The following is a 27,618-nucleotide window of genomic DNA, read 5'->3' as shown; positions in this document are numbered from 1 at the left end:
AGAGAAGGCTGGTAATTGTTCGCCCAAGGGAACCACGCATATCGCCCGTGGTAGCGGAGGGAAGCCTCCATTGCCCTCTTTCGTTTTATGCCCATCCCCTAATCAAAAGTAGAGGCGGCACGGCTTGAAATACCCATAAAACACCCAGCTGGCAAACCACCCGTTCGATGTGCCACTCACTTGGAGGGTGTACCTGAAAGGACTGCCACAATGCAAGCCAGCACAGTGCTGCCAGGCCGATGCAACACTGAGGCGTTGTGCTGTTGAAACACCCGCCTAACATTCAGTGTGCTTAGGTGGCGACTTTTCGACATTTGTAAAACACCACAAATGGAGGATGCAAGGCACTATGCGGTAGCAGAGGGACTCGTATCAACATCCCGCGCTGCGAAAGTGCGAAGGTCGACCGGAATCTGCATTGTGCTCTCAGGTGAGCAGTTTTGTACGATAGGGCGCTCACTGGCTTTAGCCAGAACAATTATCTCAGCCGCCAACATGAGTTGCAGTCAGATTTTAAAAGGAGACCGTGAAGTGGGGACACCCCAATTTAAAAGGCACTGCCTGTTCTGTTGACCAGTGGATGATTAGTATTATTATCATGAACACAAGATAATGTGCAGCATTATTCTGTGGAGCAGACCACGGGGTAACATTCAAGTTTATTCTGTGTACCGCACCATGGTATGGTTGATCCTTATTCATCTAAAGCGGCTTAAAAGATACCAATTCACACTTATTTACCTAAATAGTGCATAGAATTGACTCAACAGAACAGGCTACAGAAAAAAAAAAACACATAACTGCTGGGACTCGAACCCAGGGCATTAGCACCAAAACCCAATACACTACCTCTGCACCACGGAAGCAAACAAACATAACCCTGTGATCTGGACCACAGAATAACGCTGAGCATTATTCTGTCATCTGGTCCACGGAATAGGCAATGTAAATTTAAAACATGTGCACCTGGTGTCTTTTACTGAACACACATTTGTTAGGAGACACAAATTTGAATTAGTAAACTTAACCAAATAGGGTGTCCCACGACCAGGGGTGGTAAGATTTGTTTCAGTTTTGGTCAAACGCTTAGCTTTGGCACACAAGTGTTGCGGATCCTTGTTCAAGGGACCCTGAAACACCATCCGGTGAGGAGACGAAACACGAATAGTTCTCCATAGCATAGTTTTAGACGAGCTCTTCCTGCAAGTTCCGTTAACACTATCCATATTAACGAAGTTGTTGCTCCGCAGAAGAGTACTTCTGTGTTCTTGGCAATGCTGGGGGCGTCGCTGCACACTGGCTGGAATGACGAATGGCTCAATTTTGCACACACTTCCGTGCAACTCTTAGTTTGCAACTCCATTTCCCAGATGTCCACTAATGCTCCCCAGGATGGCGCGCCATTTGTTGTGCATGCAATAAAGTTATCGCTCACGAGTAGTCTTAGAATATCTTGGCAGAACTGTTTTGACAAAAAAGAACACTACCGTGTGCCAGCTGACAAATAGGGTTGAATTTCAGCAGGAAGCCTATGTAATGTAAGTGAAGCTATAAAACACATTTGTAAATGTTTCAAGACCTTTCCGTCAAAACTACGTTGCCTCTTAAGGTGCCTTAGGCGATGCCTTTTCACACGGGTGGAGAACATCCACTCGGCAGGCTTCAGTTGTCACTCCCTTTAGGGTCGCTTTACTGTAGTATGCAGTCCCCGAGAAGTCCCTTTGTTGCTGATTGATTTTTTGATTGATTGTGGGGTTTAACGCGCCGACGCAACGCAGGCGATGAGGCGCGCCGTAGTGGAGGGCTCCGGATTAATTTTGACCACCTGGGGATCTTTATCGTGCGCCGAAATCTCGTACCTTTGTTGCAGGACGTAAGCAGTGTACAATAGCTGGAACATAGGCCACCAAACAAAACTGTTGAGACCAGGGGCCCAGTGCTCTCAAACGAGAGGCCACCCTTTTGAAACGGCGTGGTAGCGCCATGCCATGTGTTCTTGGGTTGGGGCGCTGCTTTGAGGGGCGGTGGAAGGATGAAAACCCCTGAAGGGAGCACTCCCACAAGGGTGCAAAACTAAGGGGGGAAGTGCATGTTGCTTGGCACAGGAATCAGTTTTGGGCCAGGAATGAATGCCACTACAGAAACAGTGCAACTGAAACTATGCAAAAGAGATACTGGGCCCCCTTGCTCAGTGCCTTTTATGTGTAAACTTACTAACTGGACAACTTTCTGCACCTTGGAAATGAATTTTAATGAATTGCAACATGATTCGCCTAGTAGATGCTGTCTTGGCTTCAAAGTGTCTTAGGCTCTTGCTTCCAAGAAAGGCACGGTGTAGCAATGTTGGTGCTGAAAAAGAAAGAAGGTCCAAAGAGCCAAGTTAGATAGTCAGTGTAATAACGCCAGAAAACTACACTGATTCTTTCACAAAGAAGAAAGTAACGAATGCACCTCCGTAACAGAGCTGTAAAAAAGCAAATTATTGTGCTCGGTGACAAACGAAAACTGTTTTACTGCCAAAACACTCCGACTGTATTTCAGATACCAGTACTCAGTATTCCAACGTTACTACGCATACCATACTTACCCGATTCTAACGCGCAGCTTTTTCTGCAAAAATAGGCCGAAAAATCGCATGCGCATTCGAATCGGATACAAAACCGAAACAGCTGAAATTTCGTTCCACCCATCGCCATCTCCATCTCAAGTCGGCACCAAAGCTTTTAGCAACAATTTTTCGGATCTAGGTGCCTAGGCTTCTCTATCGGCGGTAACACAAATCGTCAAATTATTCCACTTGCGCGCTTGATAACAGCAATAGCAGCAGCGGCAACGAAGGTGCGCCGCTTCCGCGGCTTACGAGCGGCTCCCATGCGTTAACAACGAGCGGTGGGCCGAAACGTACGCCTCTGGAGAAGCTCGCGGGATGGGCGTGCGAGGCGTGGGCCACGATCCCATCGAACATGGTTCGTTCAGAAGTGTGGCATCGCGAACGCGCTTGACGACACCGATGACGAGATGTTGCGGTCAGCGGAAGGCGACAAGGAGCTCTCGGAGAGCGATGAGGAGGGAGATGAGTGAGATTACTTTGGGAAATAAATCGCCCGTTTCTCTCACATTCGTTTTTCTTGCTCACGAAGTTTCTTGCGCGTTACAATCGGAGGTGCAAGTTTTTTCGGTTTTTTGCCTGGAAAATAGGGTGCGCTTTAGAATCGGGGGCGCGTTAGAATCGGGTAATTACGGTACTTAAAATCAAGGATGTTTTATTTCTGATAGCATACTTGGCACACCATGTTTTTGGTCTGTTGGTTTCGAACACTTCTGGCGTTGTTTATTTGTTGGACCCCAATTTGGAACTATCTGGAGAGACTCGCTGGGCATTACTGCTTGGAGTGTCAAATGTGAAGCAATGCTCTGGACTCCGCTTGAGGTCTTGAGAATTCCGCTGCATCTGTCGAAGTTCATCGGTTACCTCAGCAGTGTCTCTGACTGCTGCTGCTTACTTTTTACACAACTATACAAAGTATATGCTTTGAATGCATTTGAAAAAAAGAAAGAAATTATTATTCACTTTGTATTTCCTTCGAAGGCAAGTATCGCTATTTAGACATACCGAGCAACAACACATCATTTCCTTAGGGCATTTTATGCTTACAACAAATGTGTGAAAAGTACTGCAGCCACAACTGGCATGAGTGCATGATAATACATGTACACTTTGACAGAGTAGCTTCACTAGTGTCACAGTACCCCTTTTCTAATGAATAAAGCTTTAACTGAGTGTGGTCATAGTATGAACCGAGACAAGTTAGTCATTTTTTCTAATGCCTTTTAAAGAAAAAAAAAATCTAAACCTGGTTCCACCCACTGTGAAATCCGCTGAAACAGCAAAGCTGTGGTTTTCTTGTGTCGCCTCAAACGTCAATAAGTGCTCACCCAAGAAGGGCAGCGCCAGTCGGCAACGGGAGGCTCCCTCTCCCTCCGCTAGTGGGAGGGAGAGAAACCCACCCCTGCGAGACCGCTGCGCCCTCTATCGGTGGGTCTGGGAACTTGCTCCTACCCATGTGACGCACGACCTTCAGCAGACAGACGAAAAGGCTCAAGCTACAACAGCTCCGCTGCTAAAAAGGAGCACTGCATGTTTGCAAACAGAATCAACGTTAGGCGTCATCTGATAAGAGAACTGGGGACAAAGACAGAGTGCAGCGCGTGGGCATGACCACACCAAGGAGATAAGAGGGGTTCTTTTAACGGGAAAGATTGCCTCGTTATAATCATGCTGACACCAATTTTAACATAAACTTCACTCAAATAAGCTACATACAGTGGAATCTCGGTGATACGAATTCGGTTGATACGAATTTCGTTGTGAAATGAATTTTCGAAATTCCCCAGCCAAATGTAAAAAAAATCAAATGATCCGTACGAAGTTATCCCTCCTGTTTGGGTGAAACGAACATGCGAGCTGCGAGCAGACGACTGCGGCATGGACGGGAGGCGGGAGCATTGATGCAGCCGTGCGGCCCTGGTTGCACGCGGGCACAAAAGCATTAGTCCTCCACCACTGACGGTAATCCTCATCGTGGGGTGTTTACAATAGGGGCAGGAGGGGTGCTAATCTGAACGAACAGAACATTTCACCCTCTCGACACCTGGTCTTTCTCCCTACCTTCTTTTATATCCGTTACAATCTCTTCTCTCTGTACCTTCCGTTTCTGCTGGCTGCACTGGTGCCTCTAGCTTCCTTTTTTGTATTATACTTTTTGAATGAACCGCGGTAATCAATAGTTGCCATCTTGCCTTCTCCGCATTCCTCGCTTCCTTCTATGCCCCGCGCTCTAGATACCTCGTTGTCGCCTTGCTGTGTTGCCTGCGCCACTTGCGCGTTGATTATGTTGACGCGTGAACCACATGGAGCGTTTTCTGCTCACAAAAACGCGCCGCGCACGCCACAGGCGCGCTGACGCCGCTGCCGCGAATACCACCCGCATGCTGCGCGCGGCGCAACAAGCGGCGGCAACGTGGCGACGTCACCGGCCGCGAAGCGGTGCAGGTAGCTCGACCAACCACTTCCGACCGCTCTTTTTCAGGAACAAATGAAGTTGCTTGTACAGTGAAAGAGCTGATAATGTGGGCGAAAACGACTCTATAAAGCATCATCCACGCAGATAGGGAAAGCGCCAATCAAATATCTGCCACCGTGGTAAGCATCTCCGGCGGGCCAGTGAGCTGCCCACAGTGCTTTCAAACTGCCGCCATGAAGAGCGCGCCTCCCCATTGGTGCAAGTCGACAGGCTCCTCCCTCTGCCGCGTGTGTCGCGCGTCATTTTGCGAGCGAGGCAGACTCTGACACGAGGGCGAAATTGTCGACGCGCACGAATTGCATGCGGTTCCCGCTTGAGTTCTTGTGCGCGCGTCGCGTCGGTGATGGGCGCGCATTCTTTTGACACCCGTGTTGACGATTCAGCCCGGCACCCCGTCGCCAGCCTCTGCCTTGGTTGCCGCAAACGACAGTGGGAGGAGCCTTACGACTTGCGCCCATGGGGAGACGTGTGCCTCATGGCGGCAATTTCGAAGCGCTCGCAGCAGCTGGCAGGGCCACCTCCGCAGCGGATATTTAGCGTGGATGACATTTTATAGTGCAGTTTTCTCCCACACTGTCAGCTCCTTTCCCGCATGAGCAATCTAATTTACACCTTGAGCTGCATTTTAAATAAAGGTTAGAAGCGGTCGCTGAAGCTACTTACACCTCTTCAAGGTAACAGCTGATGCCATGCTGCCGCCGCCTGTCGCATGCGCGGCACATTTCCATTTTTTCTCGTTTTCTGATGATACAAATTTTCGGGTGATACGAATATTTTCGCCGCCCCTTGAGATTCGTATGACCGAGATTCCACTGTAATTAGGAAAAAAGGGAAAGGTCATGCGACCCACTAGTTCATTTCCCGCAACAGAACTTATGATGTCATACCAGCCAGCTCTGCGATTGGCGGAGAGTGGCAAAGGCAAACGCAAATTAGGTAAAGCTTATAAGCTTGCCAAATGAGCTATTTGTGCTTAAATTTAGGGCACATTCTTTTTAAAGCCGTAAGAATGGTGAGACAAACAGTGGAAGTTACAAAAACACACGTAAACACAGAAGTACTGATGTGTACTGCTGTTGGTACTGCGCGCACTATGCTTCGTTTAGACGCACAGCACTGCGGGGCTTTGGGGTTGTCTCAGACAACACTTGCTGACTGACGCAAGGAGCGGTGTCTTACGTGACCATCTTTGTCGAGTGAGCACTATGTTTCACGAAACGATTATTTTCTCCCTGAACAAAAGCAAGCTAGGTTTAAGGGGGCACATGGGTCTTAGAGCTAAAATTTTTATTATTTGAGCTATTGCCATGAAAATTTGTAGGTTTATGTATTATGCTATGCTGATTTCAAATCTGACACCAGTTTTTGCACAAAGTGCAATGTTTTAATTTTAGGCTACTTTTATTGTTTACAGCTTTTGTCAAGTTTTTAGAAAAAATAGTTTTCTTGGTGGCTATAAATATCATGCTGGTGAATTGAGGAAGAACTCGTGAGTGCAATAAAAGCAGCCGCATGTTCCTCTCTCTGCTAGTTCAAAAGTTATGAATGTGAAAAGTTAGTGTTCAAAAACTACCATTTTTTTGGTCTAATTACTTTTGATAATAAAAAATATCTTGATGCATAGGGCATTATCTAATGGTCTAGTTGCACTCACCAGCTATTCAGTCACTAAAAAATACAAGAATGACCAAAATCTGATCAGTATTAGTGGAGATAAGGTTGTCAAACGACTGCTCCAAGGCAAAAAAAGTCGAACTGAGAAAATCGCAAAAAACGAAATGCAATGTTGTGAATACTTTATTTACATACATACACATCAAGGAATGCAGCCAAAAGCATCAAAATGCTCCTGGGGAGTAATTTTTGTTGTTGATCAACAAACTCCAGAAGTTTGTTGATAGCCGACAAGTCAACTATCGTGTAAGCCGGCGCCGATGCCGACGGCTCGGTGTTATCACTGCTACGGAGAGTCCGCAGCTTGCGCTCTGTGCCCGATACAGACGATAAGCCGGCTGTTATCGCCTCGGCTCGCTCATGAAGTCGTTGACGATCGTCAGGAGTCATAAACGTCGTGTCAAGCCGCGTTCGCTGCTGCCGGCCGCTTTCCCCAGAATCACTCGAACAGCCGGCGGTCGCGCCGAGGGCCGCCGCTCCGCCGACGGTCGCGTTGAGAGCCGCCGCTTCATCTGCCGCGGGTTGATGGTCGGTTGCGACGCCTGTTGAAGGTTCCCGAAGGCGTTCAGCTTGCTTGCAGCGTACCTTTTTGCGTTTTTTGCCGAATTTGTGAGCGCTGCGGAACTTTCGGTACGGTTTTGCCATGCTTCCCGTCCGACGGCTTTTCCAAAATGGCCGCGTTCAATTTGAAAAAGATGGCCGCGCCTGATGACTAGGGCCAATGAGGAGCGCCCGTTTCACCACGTGACGAGCAGGGACCAATAGTAAAGGCGCATTTGACGTTTTGTTTTGTTCATTTTCCCGGCTAACAAAGCGGAGTCTAGCGCGCCGCCCGAGTAGAAAAAAAAGAAGAAAGAAGGCGCTTTCGAACGCTACCAACATGGCGGCTCTACGCCGCGTCGTTCAAGGACGGCGCGCCGCTCAAAATCGGCGTTTTCGACGCCGCTTCGCGTCATTTTACAGCTAGAAACGTACCGTTATTCGTCATTTTCTAAATAACTACGTGGATTTGGGCATCAAAACTTTACCAAGAGGTAGAAAATGACTTCGCGAACGCGAATATCGCTAAATTGAAAAATGGGTTTTTTCGCGATTTTTCGGCTCCAAAGACCCGTGAGCCCCCTTAAATACAGACAAAAACAAACCAAAGGCAGAAAACAGCCTGCCACGGTATGGTGGCGCCATCTAGGTTCACTAACAGTAAACAAGGCTTCCCAATCAGCTGCAGAGCGGTCGGTACCCGTCATGTCACTGCAGACCACGAAAACACATGATTTAGCGGGAAAATCAAAATTTCAACTTAAATTATTAATTTCTCAGTGAATAAAGCATTGCTTGCATTCGGACAAGTGCTGGGGGCACTATAAAACATGGAATCTTCCGAATAACACAAACTTGTATTTTGTCTTCATGGCTCGCTCCTTTAAAGCGTTGCCCTTCGGCCTTCCAGTCACACGCTTCTGATGCAGATCGGGAATTCCTGTTGCCACTACCGAAGGAAGCCGGTACATTTTCTCAGCACATGGTATATTTCCCAATGTGATTTTAGCCAAGCACTTTGTTTTCAACAAGGCATAATTTTAAACATTCCAGTTCACTGATACAACTACCCATTTTTGTTTTTGAACTTTGATGTACTCTAAAAATATTGCAAGTTTTCAAATTTAATCTGAATTTCAAAATTCATGCCAAAGTAGCGAAATACTGGCCACTGGCAATAGGTAGTGCTTCAATATTACATCCTTGTTTCTGACATTGCTTGATGGGGCTTCACAAGGCACTTTACTATGTCCAAGAAATCGTCCGCATTCAGGAAACAACATTTAGTAACCATACATGTGAAAAACGCATGCAAGCGCGCACACACGCACAAAAGAGGGCTCAAAACTTGTGTGCAGATAGCACATGCCCCAAATGCTGCATTTCTCATAAAAGCAGCCTAATATTTTATTATTGTTACTGGCAAACAATTTGAAATTTTCAACAATGGAGCTCAAAGCAAATATTCAATACGGCATCGCTCAATTGAATATTTGATCATATAAAATATTATTGCATGCTTTCAGTATACAATGCCACAAGTTTATAAATACGTATACAGCCACACTTCTTTTTTGTTCCCTCAGGCATCGCAATTTTCCCCATTTCAAAGCACGTTTAGTCCTATCACAGACCACAATGCATCTTTTCTACATATAAGCGCTTCGATTCGAACAACTTCAGCGGCTAGCAATTTGCTTTCATGCTGCAATGTATCGCCTACAATGCAACTGACATGCAAGGCCAACTTGGCTTGGCTTGGCAGTGCACTTGCCTCATAGTTTGGTGTCGTCCAGATCGTTCTGCTGTCGGAACAGCTGGAGGGTGAGGGCGGAGAGGAAGGCCGGTATGCTGTCATACTTCTCCAGGTAGGTGCTTGCCAGGCCCTCCAGACTGCGCAGGTAGTCCGTCTCCAAGACGTTCATCTTCTGCTCCGCATTCTGGAACCAACCGCACACTGTCAGGTCACGACACCCCACAAAGACAGTCTGTTATTGTTAACGCCATCAACCATTGGCTGCCGTAAAACTTCACATTTGGTGAAAAACGGAGTTTGGTTAAATACAACAATGCACAGGTGTTTGGCACTTCGCTTTGGATTGGGCAGAACAGAAAAAGAAAAAGGAAAAGATTGCAAATGTGGTATTTCTAGCAGCCTCTCCGAGCTTCCTCCCAGCTTGTCCAAATTTTAAAGCAGGAAAATGAAATTCAACAAAGACTGATCCGAAAAAAAATTTGCCACATACTGCCTGCCTGCCACAACTAGTTCCCCCAACAGTCTTCACTGGTCCTTTCGGGAGCCAGTTTATAATAGAAATGATCACAAAATTTGACAAGTTCAAAAGAAATGATCTCATAAAAGTTAACGAGTTAAAAGAAAAGAAAGGGAAAAGAAATTGGAAGCAAAAACATTACTGAGAAAGCGAACATGGCCAATGTCAAAGAACGGCAACCAGGCGCAGGGAAAGCATGCCCAGCATCCATCCCTCTCTTCTGCATCCTTTTCCTCATCAGACACCGCCCTGCGACACCCCGCACAGTGAAAGAGAGGCTCCCTTGCCTGGAAGAGCAGGTGGTCGTCGGGCGAGTCAGCGTACATGTGGGTGAGCTTATAGTGTCCCTGGCTGAGCACATCTATCCGGTAGCCGGTGAGTGAGTAGCAGCCATGCCGGAAGTCGTGGCTGGTCCGCCGGAACGCATCCACCAGCCGCCGGTTCTTGGCCTCCGCCGAGGCCAGCTGCTCTTGCAGGCCTGGACGGGGGTGGACACAGGGCACGTCAAGGCTTTTCAATATAACACCAGTTGTGAAACTCCGCTCCTGAATCACGTCCATGCAAGCCCCACTGCTTTGTCGAAGCTGCACCTTAGGGGACAGAAACGGAACTTCGCTGAACATTTGCTTATTAATGCAACTTCATAAAACAGGGCTTGCTTTTCAAATCAGGCAACGTTAAATTATGTAATGTTTACTTATGTTTCCATGGTTTTTCCTTTTTATGACTTGCAGCGGCAGCTGCAAGCACTTGAGTACCACTTTAACTTTCTGTCGACAGATGGCAAGCAAGTCAACTTGCCCCGTGCCTACCCCAGTTTGCCACCAGTGCAGGCGGGGGCCAGCCCTGACCCGGTTTTTGATACACGAGAGGCCCATGGGGAGTTTTGCAACTGGGGCCCAATTCTCTAAAACGAGAGGCAGTCGTTTTGAAATGACGCGGTTTTGAAATGAAGCCCGTGTTCTTGGCCTGGGGCGCCTTTTTGAGGGGGCAATGCCGGAAGTGGAAACCTTGGGGAGGAGCACTGTACCAAGGGCACAAAGCGACGCACACTGCCCCCGTTGTTTCCCTTGTCGCTTTGCATGCTGCTACCGTGTCGCTTCAAGACGGCCCTTTTCTGGAGAATTTGGCCCCCGGAGTATATTGAGTAGCTTTGGGGCCCGTCATTACACCGCTCACCACAGTATCACTAACAACCTACCATGCTGGGCTAGTTGGTGGCGAGACAATGAAGGTTGAACAGCACCCATTTCTTTGACAAGGACAAAGCAGAGAAGCACTTGTGTTGTGCACTTCTCCGCTTCGTCCTTTTCGAAAAATGGGCGCTGTCCAGTCTTTAGAATCTTCCGCAACGTTGCACACTGTAGCAAAGCGCGAGAGTGCAGCCAGCGGGAAAATCCCAACCCCCACAGGAAAGCAGGCTCACTTTTCCGGTCGGGGAGTGCTCCATCTTGGTCCAGCTTCAGCTGCACCTGCGCCGTGACATCCTTGGAGCAGCCAAACTCCTCCAGGACCTGCCACACGTGGACCAACAGTCACGACCCGTTCTCTCCATTGCACAGCGCAATCGAGTTTACCGGCCCTCGAAAAGAGGGAACAAGCCTGGATTAAAGCCGCTAACTAAGAACAAGTTCGAGCCCAGTGCGGAGGCTTCAACCGGCAGCAGTTTAAGATTCTGCAATGCCTATACCGTAATGCAATACCCGTGCAATACCCGCACCGTAAAGACTGCTAAAACATGCAACTGCCGACTGCCAGCACAGCGAAATGTTTTAAAGGAGTGATGAAGACAAATACGATTTTGGTTCATGTCTGCTTTGTCCTGATAGTAACGACACCAATTCTATCGCAGGCTTCACGCAAAGAACCGAGATATTAATGAAAACATATAAAGCAGTTGCAACTCCCTTGCCCCTTTCCAGCGACATCTCTATGACATCGCAGAATCTTTTTAGTGCAGTTGGCTGCCGCCAACCAAACCCATCACCAAGAAACATAACTGGGTGATTGTAGTTACGTTTGATTGTATCGCGTGGATGCTAAGGTGCAGCTTTAACACAATGATAACTTTGCTTTTAGCAGTGGCCCATATTACATCACTGTAGTGAGAAATTTGAAGGTGTTTCAATATTCCCTGCATTTTTCTGGTTAAAAAAAAAAATCCCTTGACAGCTGGAATGGAGGTGAGTGTGTTGGCAAAGACTAGTAGTGCTTGCAAATTGATCAAAAAAAGTTGCATTTCGTCTACATGGCCCTGCTTAAAAAGCAGGAAAAAATTAAAGCCATTCCACTCAATGTTAAAGCTGTCGGAAGTACAGAGCAGTGATTCGCCATTAATGGGCTGTACCGCCGTTATCCGCTCACTGCTACCACCCCATGCAATTCGAATTTCCCGCCTTCGCAGTGCTCGCGTGCCCCCAGGCTAAAACTGCGCCAGCGGGAGTTCTGTTCTTTTTGTGCTTGCTTTTCCTCCCGCATGGGCTGGTGTTGCACTGCTACTTTTTTTTCGCTTACTAAACCAACCCAACGAGCGTTTCTAACTAAATGAACGCAGGCACTGCCGGTTAATTACGTATATTTCGACTCAAATGTACCTGCAGTTTTCTTTGCTCTAAACAACGGGGAGATGTATGACAAGCGCTAGCGATTCACAAAGTTTGAACGGTTATAACTATTTAAATCGCGTGGTTTTCGGAGCCTCAGCGTGAATCCCTGATGACGGTACACCAGGCTCTACTTGAGTCCATTATCTCGCCACACCAACTGATTCCGGCAGTCGCTTGACATCGAGCATTAGCGTGAGCTACGACGACAAGGCGAGCCCCTAAAGTGCTCTGAACTTAAGAAGAAGAAAATCAAGCCCAGCACCGAGCCCAATTCACACCTGAAAGGCTAAATGCCCTCTAAGACACAATATGCTTGGTGGGGAAGATGTCATGCAACACGAAGTAGAATGGGGCATCACCTTGACCCTCGCTCTCAGCCGTTCGTTATCCTCTTCCAGCTTGGTGAAGTTTTCAAGGCGCTGCCGAAAAGCCATCTCCAGGGGGTTCTCCACAAGGTGTATTACGCGGTAATTGTTGCCCTCCTAAAGAGAGAGAGAGAGAGAGAGAGAGAGAGAGAGAGAGAGAGAGAGGCATCACGAATACTCCAGTCACTGCGTTCCACTAACACTACCTCAACAGAACGGCAGACTAGGAAAGTGAGCCCAAGCCCCGCTTTTCCTTTCTGGCAGGATTTGAGAAGGAAATATCCCCGAACACAGCAGGGCAGCCTTTTTGTTAAGAGGTCTGAGGCTGCATTGAAATGATCAGGAGACTGTATTTGAATTTTGGAGGCACCCGAGAAATTTACTCTCAAATAGTTTCAGAATTGGCAGATGTGGCGACATAATTTGCGACCCTGTTTTGCCAAGCCTGCACGCACCCATCACGATGAAAATGTACAGCTGACTGCATTAGTAAAGAATAGTTTGGATTCACTTACCGACTCATTGCTGGCAAACCTAGACGAGAAGAGAAGCAAAAAAAATAAATATTAAGAAGGTGCAAGAAGACATCAGTTGACTGCTTGCCTAAGGAAACACAGCATGCAAGATGCAACAGAGAGAAGAAAGCAAGAAGTGCCGTAAAGCTTCAACACTCACTCAACGCTGTCGGTTTGGACCTCTGCATTGGCGAAGCCAGATTCTGAGGGCATTCGGCTCCGAAGTCCATCGAGCTCCTTGTCAGCCTAAAGAAGGCCAGTTGACGACAAAAGCTTTAGTGTGCTGTGGCAACTCCAAAACAACGGCGCACTGCGTTTCGGCAAGGCTTGGCCAATTACTGCACCAACGAACAGCCGACACAAGCCACAAAAACTCTTGTCGCACTGCATGTAGTGTGATTCTGTAGTGAGAGCTATAGCGCAAAAGATACTTGATACTTTGCAACCAAATGAGATTTCCCACTGATAAAGCCCCTCCTCCACCACCAAGCCAATGACTGCCATTAGAAAACTGGCCATAGACCGCAATGAGAGCATTGTTCAGGCAATCCTGGCGGGCCAATTTCAAAACATGCTAAATCTCAACCTAAAAAATTATCGTGATTTAGTATCCAGCCCCCTTTTGGTCGAAGCTCCCAAACAAGCTTCGAACAAACAAGCTTCACACAAAAGTAATAGTAATAATAATAATAATAATAAAAAAACACCTCTGAATGTGTTTTTTGTGTACGTCATTCACACTTGCAGAGGCCACGCTCAGAACGTAATTGTTTCAAGGCAGTACACTGCTCTCAAAACTTGTTTGGCATAATAACAAAGCAGCGCCCTAAATATAGTTTTTAAAACACCTAACAAAATCTGCAGACTTTTTTCTTTTTTTCACCTAATCTCCGGAGAATTCAGTTCGCCATCGGCCACAGCTGTTACAGAATATTTCATAAGCAAAAGACAAAAACGGCAATAGTAAAAAAAAAAAAAAGACCATAAATGCTTACGGAGCCACCATTAGAGTCAATCCCTTCATTTGATGAAACATAAAAGTGCTGTGTAGAAAGACAGAATAAAGGTAAGAGTGGCAGGATAAAGCTCAAAGAGAGGGAAAAAAAAAAGCAAAACAGCAGTTCAGTAACCAACAAATTTGTTGAATGCGTTGAAGGGCACTACAGCCTAAAAACATTGGGGAAGTTCAATGAGACATGTAATGACGTCCCGAAAAAGAGCCTGCTATTGAATTTCCATTAACATTTACGTTAAAAAGAAAAAGCACAAACGGTACATTGCTTTCTATTACTTATAGCCATTACTATTTCTCAAAGCTATGCCAACAAGTATGTAGAACCAAGCAGAAAAAGTGATGTTTTTCAGAGATGAGCAAAAATAGGCCTAAGCAGTGTGGAGGCAAGCAAGGTTGGTTCCGTACAATAAAAAACCTCATTATACGAGTATGTAATCCTTTAGGCTACAGCTCTTGATTTAAAAGGTACGTTAAATCCATAAGTTAGCATTCCCAACACTTGCAGTAACCATTTAATTAAATGTTTCTTTTTTTCTTTTGTGTAGCCCTTTTGCTTTCTGCGTTTGCCCGATCGACAGAAAGACAACAGAAAATAAAAGCAGCAAAGGACTGAAATGATTACTCTTACACATTCACTGCGTATTTTGCGATAGCAGAAGCGCAGCAGAGAGAAAAAAAGGTGGTGCAAAGATGTGTTAAAAAGACGGTTCTTCCCGGCCCATCTCTATCATTCAAGGCTGCAGGTAAATTAAATTATTCTGACATAAAACATAATAAAAACAGAAAAGAGGGGGGGGGGGGGGGGGAACCCACCTGCTCCAGCGTGTGGCGGTAATCGTTGAGCACGTTCTCCAGCAACTGGATCTGCTTGCCAGCGGCTGCGGGCCAATCGGCACCGGCCTCTTTCTGGTAGCTCTCAATCATGGCACGGTACGCCTCCCGCTCCTAAGTGGAGAGGGAAGAACAGGAGGTGAGGAGGATGACAGCAGAGTTCCCCAAAGGAACCGAGGGTCAACTTCTCTTTGGAAGGGACCGCTGAGAATCTGTGGGCAGGGACAGAAAGCTGCCCCGATAACGATCGAAAGTCAAGACTATATCCCTCTGCGACACGCATTAGGATGTAGCCGTCAGAAAAATTTGGAACTGCCTGCGTATGGTCTTGATAAGCAAAATTTCACTTAAAAGCCATAAACAACTCGATCTCATAAGTAAGTTGATCAATTAGGCTGTGTCCTAATCGTAAACACGCCGCCATAAACGTGACCACCGTTTCCTAACCGTTGCTACGATAGAGAACGTATACACATTACTGTGATCTGTAGCCCCTGTGTGTTACGGTAACAGCTTCATTTTTACTTTAATGATCGTTTTAACTAGATAGAAAACGTGAAACCAAGAACACCTGCTTGACGTGCCAAGCATATGGCGTGTCAAGTAGGTGTTCTTCAACCGCTCAGCAGTTGTTCTTGAACCCCACTTGAACCGCTCAGCCAGCATTCGCATTTCCCGCCGTAGAGTGGGAAACACAAATTTCCCCCTACCTCGGCGAAATAACCCTTACAAGACAGGCCATTGTGATTCTACTAGGAGACTGGGATTGGCAGGTCATCGCAGAAGGCACGTTAGCCCCGCTAGGCCACTTTGTTGGACAACTTTTTCAGCATCGGCCGACATCTCCTGCAATCAGCTTTTCTTCTTTCTTTTTTTTTGAAACAGTAACTGTCTCGACAGATACACTATACTTTTACCTAGCAATTTTCCCTGAACGCAGGTTTACGAAAAGGCACCGACAGGAGCTTGCAAAGATTGCCAAACAGGCTGGCTCATTGCTGCTAACCGTAACCAGTGTTCCCGTTTCGATTCTGGTGATGTGCTTTTGCCGTGGTGTACAAGCGTACCAAAAATATTTATGAGGCAGGATGGGTGAGTTACGCTTGCTTCTGCTGCCAGCAATAAATGCAAGCAACAGCCATCGGCACAGGTGTGAGATATTTAATGTAGAAAAGTAGGTCACCGAGTCAGTGCTTCGAAAGCGCCACCATAGGCACGTCTTTTGCTACTGGTGCAAGGGCCAAGCGCCGCCCACTTGGCATACACTGATTGATGCATCATGTGCAGCCGCATTCACTAGCTCGGGAAAGGGTTTCTTTGATAAGGGCACTGTAAGGACGGTTTCTGAAATGCACGTCGGTGGCCTTTTCTTACTCTTGTCTTCTTCCAACCCTTATGAAGGCTGCCTTATGGCATAAGTTAAGGGGACCTTGAGAACACTTCTTTTTTACTTTTTTTCCGAATCCTAAATGCTTGCAGAATGTAGTCACCCAACACATCCAGTACTCAGATTAGGGGGTCGCAAAGTACCTCAGCCAAAATTTACTGCTCTATGCCCATCAGATAACTTCGAAATTCGGTCAAAAGATTTTTTTTTCTCTTTCCCGGTCTTGGTGCTCATCAAGAGCTCAAATTACGTCATTAGAGCAATGTAGTGGATACTGGCTGGCTGGCGATAAGTGCAGCTTTGGCAGTGCTTCCAGACGTGAAGGAAAGAGTGAAAGCATTCATTGGAAGTGTTGCAGAGTCCCTTTAAGTTTGCTATGTGAGTAAAGGGGGTAAGTGGCATTTCCTGCCCTTTCCACTAGATGGCAGCACAACACAACTTCCCTCTACGATCCTCCTGCACAACTGGTGACATGTTCCTTTTAACCCAGAAAATGATCAGGAAACAAAAGCAAATGCCCTCCTAGACTCAAACCCCTCCCCACAACCAACAAAGTATCCTTTGCTGCCGACCAAAAGTGGCCAGCCAGACATGTTGCTGTTGGCTCAGACACACTCTATAACATTTCTTCTAAATGCTGCTGTGAACTGGCACACCTGATTGAGGAAGAAGAAAACAGCACACACAGGCTCACTGACAGCGAGAGAAGCAACAAAAAAAGATGGCGGTGCGTCTGATTGATGTCGCTGGCGATGGTGCCTTTGTGGTTTGGATGGGCCCGATGGACCACCTGGTTGCCAGATGACAACTAATAATGTATTAAGCCAATGAACGGTATATAGGTCGAGGGGTGACTTTTCAGCATAGGCCCCAAAGCTCTACAGGCCTCGTATCATCCAACAACAGATTGGTTACACTTTGCAGCTGAGCAGGATGTCATTACCGCAGCCAATTCAACTCCGCTGTTTGAGTCAAGCACAGCACCACAGCCCAAAAAAATAGGGGGGAGAAGGAAACTCAGACAGCCATAATCTATCACCTTTCCCAGCAGAAGTAGACGCCTCTGGATCTTGCGCAGCAGTGCTGTCTGTTCATCAAACTGCGTCTGCATTTTGACAAGCTTGGCATTGGCTCGACGGAGCTCCTGGCTGTTGCTCTCCGCCTTGGTCCGCAGCGTCCCATTCCTGGCGACAACAGAAAGAGCGTCACTCAGGGCAATTTCATGCCCGGTGCAAGTTTTGTTAGAGCGCACACAACTCCCTTCGTACTTTGTTTTTTCCGCTCAAAGTCTGCTGACTGGTGGCAATTGATCTGACACAGCTTTAAGGGGGGACGCGGCTTTCAACTTCGGAAAAATGACCAAAACATCGTTTTTTTGAAACCCACATATTCGGCTTCTATGTTTCCTATTCTATGCGTCTGCGAAGTTTTTACGCTGAAAAGCGTCGCAAAGTGGCATAAAAAAATACTTTTGTCAGGCGCGGTGACAAACTATCGGCGCAAAAGGGCGAAAAAACGGCAATTTTCGGAACGCTCTATCTCCGCAACGGTTCCACCGGGCGCGGCCATTTTGATATGGTTAGATCGGCCGAGCGATCGTCTTTCCGGTTCCGCTCGTCTCTTTTATCTTCGTTCATTCCCAAACACACAAACAGCAGAAAAGAAACGACGCACAAACGAAGCTAGAAATAGATGCTAAAGCGCTATTGGTCCTCCGGAACAACGACCCTCCTGATTGGATGTCACGGGCGCAACGCAAGATGGCGGCCGCCTGTGCTGCGTAGCGAGCGGTTTGAGTTCATTTTCGCCGCTTCGCTCGGCCGAGTTTCTGTTCAATCTATGGTATTCAACACGGACGTTATCGCGGTGGGAATGCCAGATATAACGAGCCAGATTACGGGAAGTTGTGTGACTCGAAAGGAGGAGGTCATCGAACGCTTCGTGGTGCGCGTGACTCTACCGTCGCCAGACCCCGGAGGGTGACGCGGTGTGCGCGCTTGCGATAGCGGTTCGTGAAGTGAACTTTTAGTCGGGTTTGCGATGTTTACACGCTTAGTTATTGCTGTGTTTTGACTGTGGTCTCGCTAGCCTTGAGAAAAAAAACGGTCGACGCGTCAAACGCTGCGGCGCGCACGACATAGCCGACGCGCATTGGCGCAGCACATGACTGGGCAACCGGTTACGATTGAACGCCAGTAGTTGTAATTAATGCCTGCGACGTTAGATTTAATCTTAAAAGCGACCTGACCAGCCATATCAGGTAAAATCAAAGTTCGATATGTCGCGGTAAGCGTGCGCTGCGATGCGCGCGAGCCATATCGCCTTTCTTGCGCAACGTTTCCCGTGCACTTGTAATTTTCATGCAAACAGGTTTGAGTTAGTAATATAGGAATAAAAATATGTTCTCTGCCTTAGAAATGTACGTTACTGTCTTAGCATTTAACAGTGATTTTTTAGTGAAATTATTGATACCATTGCTTAGGGCATACTGGCTTTGCTGCGAGAAATATTGGATGCCTTGAATGTCAAAAGTAGTAAAAAAATATGCCCTTGCATTGAAGTTGGGAGTCATGCAGAATACTCTACCAAGCTTCAAAGTAGCTCATTTTCATCCTTTTGGTATGCAAACTTTTGGCAATGAACACCTGCACGTATGAGTACTAAGTTGCTGTGCCAGATAAGATGATAAAACATAAAAAAAAGCCAAAAATGTTCAAATTTAAGTAAAAAAAATGCTTAACTTGTTGCCATAGTGACAACACTGCAAAAGGAGGCTGTTCAGTATGATACAGCCAACCAGCTAACCTACTTTGCATTGAAAGCCCATTGAAACCCATCTCCCCCTTCGTTTGGTCTGCAAAGTGCACCATGGGGTATGTACTCTTCACAGAGGAGCTGAAAATGATGTTTTCTAGAAAGAGAAAGGCTGTAAAAGGCACTCCAATTTCAAGGCAAAGCATTCCAGAAGCCCCATGTTCAAAAGGACATGAAAGGCTACAACCGTGACGGCTTTTGATAAGTGAAACCTATGTTGCAACTTCGGAAGCCGTTTTCTCAAAACAGTTTTTTTTGCCACCTGTGTCGCTTGTACCAGGGATTTCTTTGTGACCGCTGGGTCTATTTTGATTCCGTTTCTTGCATTACATTCCTTGATGAACAGTTCAGGTCGTGACACTCTTGGTTTTCCAGATTTGTTTTTTGTGATTTTTTTATTCAAATAATCGTTCAGAGTCAACATGCCTGTTGCACATTAACCTCTAAAAAAATGAAAACTAAAAAACATTGTGTTGTAAAAAAAAAATTCTAAAACTGTCACGACCTCGTCCATTCATTTGGGAATGCAAAGCACTTCGAAGAAGTTTTCTATCGTGTTTTATAAGCCGCTCAAGCTCGGTACAAGCGGAACAGAAAGAAAATTTAATACATAAAAAAGTTATCAAAATATTAGTTTGAAATTTTTATGGTGTTATCACGGAAGCATTTCCAGTTGCTGTGCCAATTTTCATCAAAATCCACAAAGAAATAAAAAAGTTGATTTTGAAAGCCACGTCCCCCCTTAAACGCTGGTTCCAAACAGCTGCTTCACTTTAATTGCATTCTGCATGAAACAATTTTAAGGGGACGGCAAGGAGTACTCTCAGCATGAGGACTTTACTAGACATTTGCAGGGCTTTCACAGACCCAACTTTACTTGTGGTATGCCAAGTGGGTTTTCACACTGTGTAAATGAGGAATATCTAGGGAGCTTGTCACCATCACAGTGATCACTCTATTATGGCACAAATCCAGTCCGTGATAGATCCTCCCGGCAGTTGCACAGCTGAAGCTCAGTCCTCCTGTAATCTCTCCATCGTTCAATGCCATTCGTTAAGATAACTTCCTCCCTGTTACAACTTCCGACACTTCTTTTTTCGCACCACAGTTTACGAGAAAGTGTATCAATAAAATTCTACTCGTACCTCCATTCCTACACAGCAGTAGTAACTTATTAGTGGGCCCGGCAAGTTCTCAGCACCTAGGCCCGTTTCCCCTCAGAATGTTCTCTTAGAGCAGCAAGAACTCCCTCAGGCGCCACTCAAAGATTTCGTTGCATTGGCAGAGAAATTTGCAAACGGCCAGAAAAAGCACAGCACAGGCGTCGACAGTCACAATGCCCTCAGCTGTGTTCAGCCCATGAGACAGGACGACGCATTTCGTAATGTTTTGCATTTGCCGTACCAGCACCAGTGCTTTGCTGCACAATGCCAGTACCAGTAACACTTGTACCATTGCTTAACTTTCTGTTAGCACACATTTTATTCTGTGTGTGAGTGTGTGTGTTGCCCCTTTGTTAGCAGACACTCAAAGTCTAACAGGGACAGGAACTTTCGAACTACGTCATCCGAAGAAGGGAGAAAGGGAGAGATATATAAGTGCATGCATTGGGGGGGGGGGGGGGGGGGGTGTAGAGAGGGAACAACACACTACGTATTTAAAATTAACACTAAAATTTATTTGAGAAGTTGCCACTGTTTGTTGCGTGTGAACAGTACACGCCCCCAGAGAGGTTAAATTTGCTCAAACACTCACTCAGCCAGCAGCTTCGACTGACGTTCCGTCAGCGCCAACTCGGACTGCCTCAAGTCTGCCAGGCACTGGAGAACCGCAGTGGGGTTTCTGGAAAGAAAAGGAGCCGAGGGAGGTGACGGAAAGTTTAGCACACGTGAGCCTCTTGTGGAGGGAGGATTGGCATATATGCGAAGGACTGGCAGCACAGGTCAAGCCCAACCCTGCGACGGCTGCAATGGCTCGTGCCTTAGTTACATACCCCTCGTGTACAAAAATGCAAGACGGCATTCGAAAAGGGTTTCACGGGTGGGGAATATGGAAAGCGTAAAAGGTCAAAGTGGTAAAGCAAATGCTTCAGATTACAGCGGAAACAACGAGCCACCCACACAACACCAGTCAACCTGAAAGCCAACAAAATGCGGCCAGCCGTGACAGACTTTCAAACGCGCACCTTCTCCTAGACTTATTTCACACACTGCCACTGATAACACGCAACTGGCAATGGTGGCAGAACAAGAACTACCCAGTGGTTCAAGGACAAGTTAGCCGAGTGGGCCCGCAATGTGATGCCTCTGCAAGTTATCTATGCACTTCTTGTACTACACCAGGCATCGGATCAGGTGGAAGAAGGAAGCTGCAGTATTCTTTTCACCACTCTAGACATTCCATTTTCGCAGACCTGTGGTGCACGTCATTACACGCCAATAATGGGAGGGGAAATACTGACACATAAGGAGAGAGAGAGAGAGAGAGAGAGAGAGAGAGAGAGAGAGAGAGAGAGAGAGAGAGAGAGAGAGAGAGAGAGAGAGAGAGAGAGAGTATAAAAAACGCAACAGCTACGGCATACTTTGAAACAAACATTCAAAATTCGGTCCTTAATATAGTGAAGCAAAAAAGAAAGAAAAGGATTGATGTGACAGCAATCGCATACCACTCCCCTTTCTCGAAGGAATAATGTTTTCTCTTCACTATAATGCTCTTTTCCATTTGGTTCTCCCACTTTATTGAATAGATTACAATCCTGACTGGCTTTCCGTTCACATGCCCGTGTCTATCGTCCACCGATTATCAGCTGCACACACTTAAAAAATTCCCTATGAGCAAATTGGTGGCTTGTTTGAACTCAAATTTCACCCTAGAATCATCATATACAGTCTGTCCCATTTAACACTAAAATCACTGACAGCACTGGACCTTTTTGAACAGGATGATAAGAGGAAACTAGTTTCTGCGTAAGGAGGTCATAAGTGGGTGGGAAGAAAAACTTTACCATCCCTTTTAGAGAAAGTTGGGAGAAGCGCGAAAGCTAAAAGTGAGTCAAACCTTCGCTGAAAGTGCGCCCCGTCGATCACCAAACCTTCAATAACTCAAATAGCACACGAAGAATGAACCGATGCGTCGATTTTTCCCGCACTAGGTAAACACATCTAAGAGCGATCTAAATGTGTACCAATACATGGTTTAGGAGATAAAGGCACACTATTGTACTCATCCTTCATGATGGATGCGTGTATTTTCCCCGGTTTTCAAGGAACTGTTTTGACACAATGCAATCCTGGAGTCGCGCGCGCGCTGTGTGCTCAGAGATCTAGTCAGAGCTTCTCAGTCGACCACATAGAGTTTCATACAATAACAACTAGAGATGAATCTGGCGCTGCGATCGTACGCCTCAATGGGCGCGATGGGTAGTTCTGGATTCGGATTGGCGCTCGATGACTTGTGGAAGTTGCTATGGATGGCAGGCAGTTTCATTTTCGTTTTAGATTTACATGAACGCATTTGCCTACACAGGGTGTTGGGAGAAGCAATCAAAAATACGTTTCTCTTGAACTGCATGCCTCGCGTGCACTGATGCCGCCCTGAGTGGAATGTTATAACCAGAGTTGCGAATTGGGTGGGTTATCAATTCATTGCCGGCACAGCGAGCCCGAAAATACAAATGCCAGCACGGCGCTCTGTGCGGCGAAGTTGTCTGCGAATTAGGAGTTGCGGCGCTGCTCATTCGGCAGAGCAATGTATTGTCAAAGCTGATGACGGTTGCGAATCGCTTGGAACAACCACACCTTTTGTACGAACGCCAGCTCCTGCAGCGTAGAACAGCAGCACCGGCGGCTCATAGATAGGAACGCAGAATGATGAATGTCACTAATTAAGGCAAGAATAACTTCTCCAAAGGTAATCAGTTTCTTTTTTTTTTTTATGAGCACAAAATGTTTCTCTTACTATTACAAACCACCAGTGCCGAAACTTTTACAAGTAGTTTTTAAAGAAGTCCGCGCCCTGCTGTAGTTGGCGGAAAATGGCAAACCTGTTCCACAAACCTCCTCGACTCCGCGTCTGCTTTTTATTTAAACGCGCCTTTTTATTTCGTACAAAACTAATTTTTCGTCACTAACTTTCTTGTTCGCCATGTAATTTGTAAACGGAGAACCGGGCAATAAGAGCTTTTTTGTCAAAAAACACAATTTGCGCAGCCATAAGCCCATTTCGATCCTACGCAATCCGGTTCCACGACTACCCATCATTCCCATGGAAGCGTAAGCGCCGCTGCCATGTTTGCGTTGACACTAGCGCCAGTTTCCCCTCTAGTTATTTGTATGAAACTCTATGGTCGACCGACCGGTCCATGGAGAGATGCGACAGCGCTCCGACTCACCCGAGCTGTGTGGCCAGCTCCTTCCACTGGTCCAGCTCCCCTCGGAGCTGCTCGGCTTCCTCCTGCAGCCGGCTGCACCGCTTCTGCAGCTCCGTCAGCTTGGCCGCGTTGCTCTGCGCCGCCAGCAGCCGCTCCTGCACCAGGTGCACGTTGGTGCGCGCCCGCCTGCGACGATCAAGCGAATGGCCATGGATCTCTCCTCTCAGGGCTACTCAGTGTACACCAGTTGAGAAACTCCCCACAGGCACCTCCCAGTTTCCCCCCCCCCTGCCCTGGGGGCAAGCAGGTGCAAGCACGGGGCAAGTTGACTGGCCTTCCATTGAACAACAGGAAGTTCAAGAATTCAAGAAAGTTTATTTTCGGTACCAAAACGACACTGGGGTGGGTGCAGACAAAAAGCCAATTCATTGGCTTGACGAAGGTCTGCGCCCCCTTGGGATGAGAACGGAATAAACAAAAGCGGGAAAGTTTCAGGCCGTAGAGGAAAAATAGAAGGCGCTTTCTTCTGCCCATTCGGGCTGTGAACAAATCATGAAGAAATTATGACAAAAGGCATACACAGGGTAAGTGTAAGCTGAATGAGCTCCATTCACACGCACACAACAAAAAAAAAGAAACAAGAGACTGAAGAAGCAAGCAGCCAAAAAGTAAAATGCACACAAAACAGTAAAAAACGCTCTTTGATGAGTAAAACAACCGCTTATACATTGCTACAAGACGACTACAAGTTGACAGTGTACAGTCGAACCCAACTATATCAAACCCGTTTACATCACCATAAAATACCGATCAAGCGCCACCCCCCCATGCAAGCACCCCCCTTTCATTATCCGAGTATTTTGAGTTTCCACGCATTACCGAACAACCGCCCCTCCTCCCTAACCACCGTTGATGGTCCAAACCAATGAAACTGAAACCGCCCAGGAACACTTCTGACTGCGCTCTTGGCTAAACCAGAATCCAATCCAAGAGCACAGGGTAGCTCCTAATTCCGTACACGCTTGCCATTTTGTTGTCATCTGACATAGCCGAATGTGCTTGTGACTGTGACAACGGTGGTTCGTGACAAGAATTCGTAACGAAAGCCAGAAAACACCTGAAGACTTCTGAGAGGCACCTAGGCCTTTTTTGCTCCACCGTGAACGCCCTCCGAACACATCATGAGTACACCTTGTTCAACATCTCAAAAATGGACAGATGATGGCAAGAGGCGAGAATGGATTCTCTGGCTAAAAGGACCAACAACGCAGTTGACGGGAACACCGTATGAATTGCTAATACCCCAGCTACACTGCAGTCCGAATGTCATTTCAACCAAATGCAATTTGACTCAAATAGGGTGCTTCGAATGCCATTCAGAATTGCCCGTGCTACACTACAATTTCGATGGCATTTGAAAGCTTTCACAATTGCTCGCCCTGCTGTAGTGGCACTGTTGTCACCCCGTTCTGTTTTCGTACAATAATACAACAATCAATTGATTGATTGATTGTGGGGTTTAACGCGCCGACGCAACGCAGGCGATGAGGCGCGCCGTAGTGGAGGGCTCCGGATTAATTTTGACCACCTGGGGATCTTTAATGTGCGCCGAAATCTCGAACACACGGGAGTTTTTGCTTTTCGCCTCCATCAGAAAAGCGGCCGCCGCAGCCGGGAATCGAACCCGCGACCTCGTGCTCAGCAGCGCAACGCCTTAGCCACTGAGCCACCGCGGCGGGTAATACAACAATCAAAATTAGCAGTATTTATTAAGGCAATAAAATGATTTCAAATTAGAAGAGACACCAGTTTTGACTTTAATGTGGTGGCTGTTTGCGAATTCTTATTTCTTTTTTTTTTTTTTTGCAACTGACCCACTGGTTTTGAGAGTATGAAAATTGCATATTTGAAGTAAATGAACAGTTCAAATGACATTCGGGCGCTAGTGTAGCAGGGGTATATATAGTGTAGCAGAGGTATGTGAATTTTACGGCCTGTGACTGTTAACTCAGAGCAGTAGCGCTTAACGCAGAGACCCAATTTACATTTATGCGAGAAAACATAGACGCGGCAACGCAGCATTCGGAAGAGTGATGCTGTAAATGGTCGCCACTTTGACAACACAATCGTTTATCTTTATGTACTATAAATTGGATGATGAGTCAGTTTTCAATTTTGCAAAGAAATCAATGGTTAAAAATAGCCAATAATTAGTTGACAGCCACTGATGACTGACATCAGTTAATAGTTACCAATTTTCTAACACGCCTCCCACATTTTCTGATCCATTGATTTGATTGATTGATTGTGGGGTTTAATGCGCCGACGCAACGCAGGCGATGAGGCGCGCAGTAGTGGATGGCTCCGGATTAATTTTTACCACCTGGGGATCTTTAACGTGCCCCGAAATCTCGTACACACGGGCGTTTTTGCTTTTCGCCTCCATCAGAAAAGCGGGAATCGGGAATCGAAACCGCGACCTCGTGCTCAGCAGCGCAAACGCCTTAGCCACTGAGCCACCGCGGCGGATTTACTGATCCATGCGCCGCTGCCAGAATTATTGAACCTCTTAAACTTTCCTTGGTTACTGATCTCTATAGCATACATCGAAGCTTTTAAAAGATATTCAAAACAATTCCTCCATGATTTGCTCTAAATTTTTCTAACAGTCTTTGCTGACGGGTTCCATGGCAAATGACTGGAAAGTATAAAGGGTGTGTCCAGTCCATAAAAATGGTGACAAACAAGGCGCCAATAGCTCCTAGCCCACTTCACTGACAAGTATTCCATGCAAAATTTTGAAACATATTTTGCCATTGGAAATGCTCATCACATGAATTTTAACACCTTTTTTTTACAATTTCCAACACGGCTTTTCTAAAAACCATTCATGTGAGGCTCAACTCGTTTGCTTCGTACACTCACTTAATATAATTGAGCAGCGTTCAACCGCAGACTATGCATTCCTTGGTTTCGCTAAAGCTGTTAAGAAGCTATTATACGAACTGCTAATTTTAAATTAAGTAAACTCAACCTCAATCCCAACACCCTTGCCTGGGTGCATAACTTCTCATAAACCAATCTCGGTTTGCCGCTGTTAATTGCACTCTTTCATTTCTCTCCAATCTATCTGGGTATTGTCCAAGGTTCCGTTCTTGGCCCACTGCTCTTCTTAATTTGCATTAATGACCCAGTTGATCTGTCCGGTGACAATTTTGTTCTTTACCACGAAATTACACCCAATGACGATTCCGCTACACTCCGGTCGATTTGACATTGACGTGTGATCACTACATGGTGTAATAACTAGCTCCCATCTGATAATACAAAAATAAATGCAAGGTAATGTTCCTATCCCAATATACGCTTGTTCTACTTACACCTTTTACGGTAACCTTCTCATGACTGCAACTCCATATAAATGCTTAGGTGTTAATGTATCATCTCATCAGCCCTCAGAACAGCATATGCACTACAAAACAAATAATGCTAACTGCATGCTGTGTTTACCGTGCCGAAGCTACAACTGGGTTATGAGGCACACTGCAGCGGAGGGCTCAGGATTGATTTTGACCGCCTAGGGATCTAGGGAAAATGCCTAGGGACCTAGGGAAAATGTCGACAAACAGGCGTATCTGCTTTCCGCCTCCATCAGAAAAGCAGCCACAGTGGCTGAGATCGAACCCGCATCCTAATGTTATGGCTTCACTTCAACAACCCTGTTGAACTCTTATACATCCCGAACTGGGACGTGCAGCTATTATTTGAAGCCCTGGACTCGCATCTTTTTCACGTGCACTTGATCCCTCCTCTCCATTGTCACCGCACAGCTTGTGTGACAACCACGAAATCAAACTTGCTTCCGCCTGATCCGTCATTACTCCATCACCTTGAACGTTTACACGGCACACTTCCCGATATGTTCCTTCTTCACTTCCCAATCATGCCACGTCACGCATCACTCAGATCCCTGCCACAAGGTTGAACACAGCCTGTGCAAAACCAGTCGAGTTTGTTACTTTTTCGACCTCACGATGCAAATGATTCAAACCACGTTCTCAAGCCAGTAGTATTATTGCCCAACAACAATTACTTAAGATCAGTTGTCGTGGCTAACTTTCGTTGTAACCAATGACCTTGAGCCG

At 46.4% G+C, this 27,618-nt stretch overlaps 1 protein-coding gene across 1 annotated transcript in view; it reads right to left on the bottom strand.

Moving 5' to 3' along the window:
- Positions 1 to 2,217: 2,217 nt before the first annotated feature.
- Mad1 (Mitotic arrest-deficient 1) overlaps positions 2,218 to 27,618 on the bottom strand; it is a 41,824-nt gene continuing 16,423 nt past the window's right edge. Inside the window, exons 8-18 of the mRNA XM_077670218.1 lie at positions 23,495 to 23,659; positions 20,860 to 20,946; positions 17,330 to 17,474; positions 14,886 to 15,017; positions 13,218 to 13,303; positions 13,058 to 13,076; positions 12,537 to 12,659; positions 10,998 to 11,085; positions 9,859 to 10,049; positions 9,073 to 9,238; positions 2,218 to 2,349 (exon numbers count right to left, since the gene is read on the bottom strand). Coding sequence (XP_077526344.1) covers positions 9,074 to 9,238; positions 9,859 to 10,049; positions 10,998 to 11,085; positions 12,537 to 12,659; positions 13,058 to 13,076; positions 13,218 to 13,303; positions 14,886 to 15,017; positions 17,330 to 17,474; positions 20,860 to 20,946; positions 23,495 to 23,659 — 1,201 coding nt within the window. The 3' untranslated portion in view covers positions 2,218 to 2,349; position 9,073. The remainder of the gene's footprint in view (positions 2,350 to 9,072; positions 9,239 to 9,858; positions 10,050 to 10,997; positions 11,086 to 12,536; positions 12,660 to 13,057; positions 13,077 to 13,217; positions 13,304 to 14,885; positions 15,018 to 17,329; positions 17,475 to 20,859; positions 20,947 to 23,494; positions 23,660 to 27,618) is intronic.

This window comes from Haemaphysalis longicornis, unplaced genomic scaffold (genome assembly GCF_048455015.1).
Source record: "Haemaphysalis longicornis isolate Haplotype H1 unplaced genomic scaffold, Haemaphysalis longicornis Haplotype H1 scaffold_5, whole genome shotgun sequence".
Classification (NCBI taxonomy): Eukaryota; Metazoa; Arthropoda; class Arachnida; order Ixodida; family Ixodidae; genus Haemaphysalis; species Haemaphysalis longicornis.
Note: the sequence above shows the minus strand (reverse complement) of the source record. Positions and strands in the feature narration are given on the sequence as shown.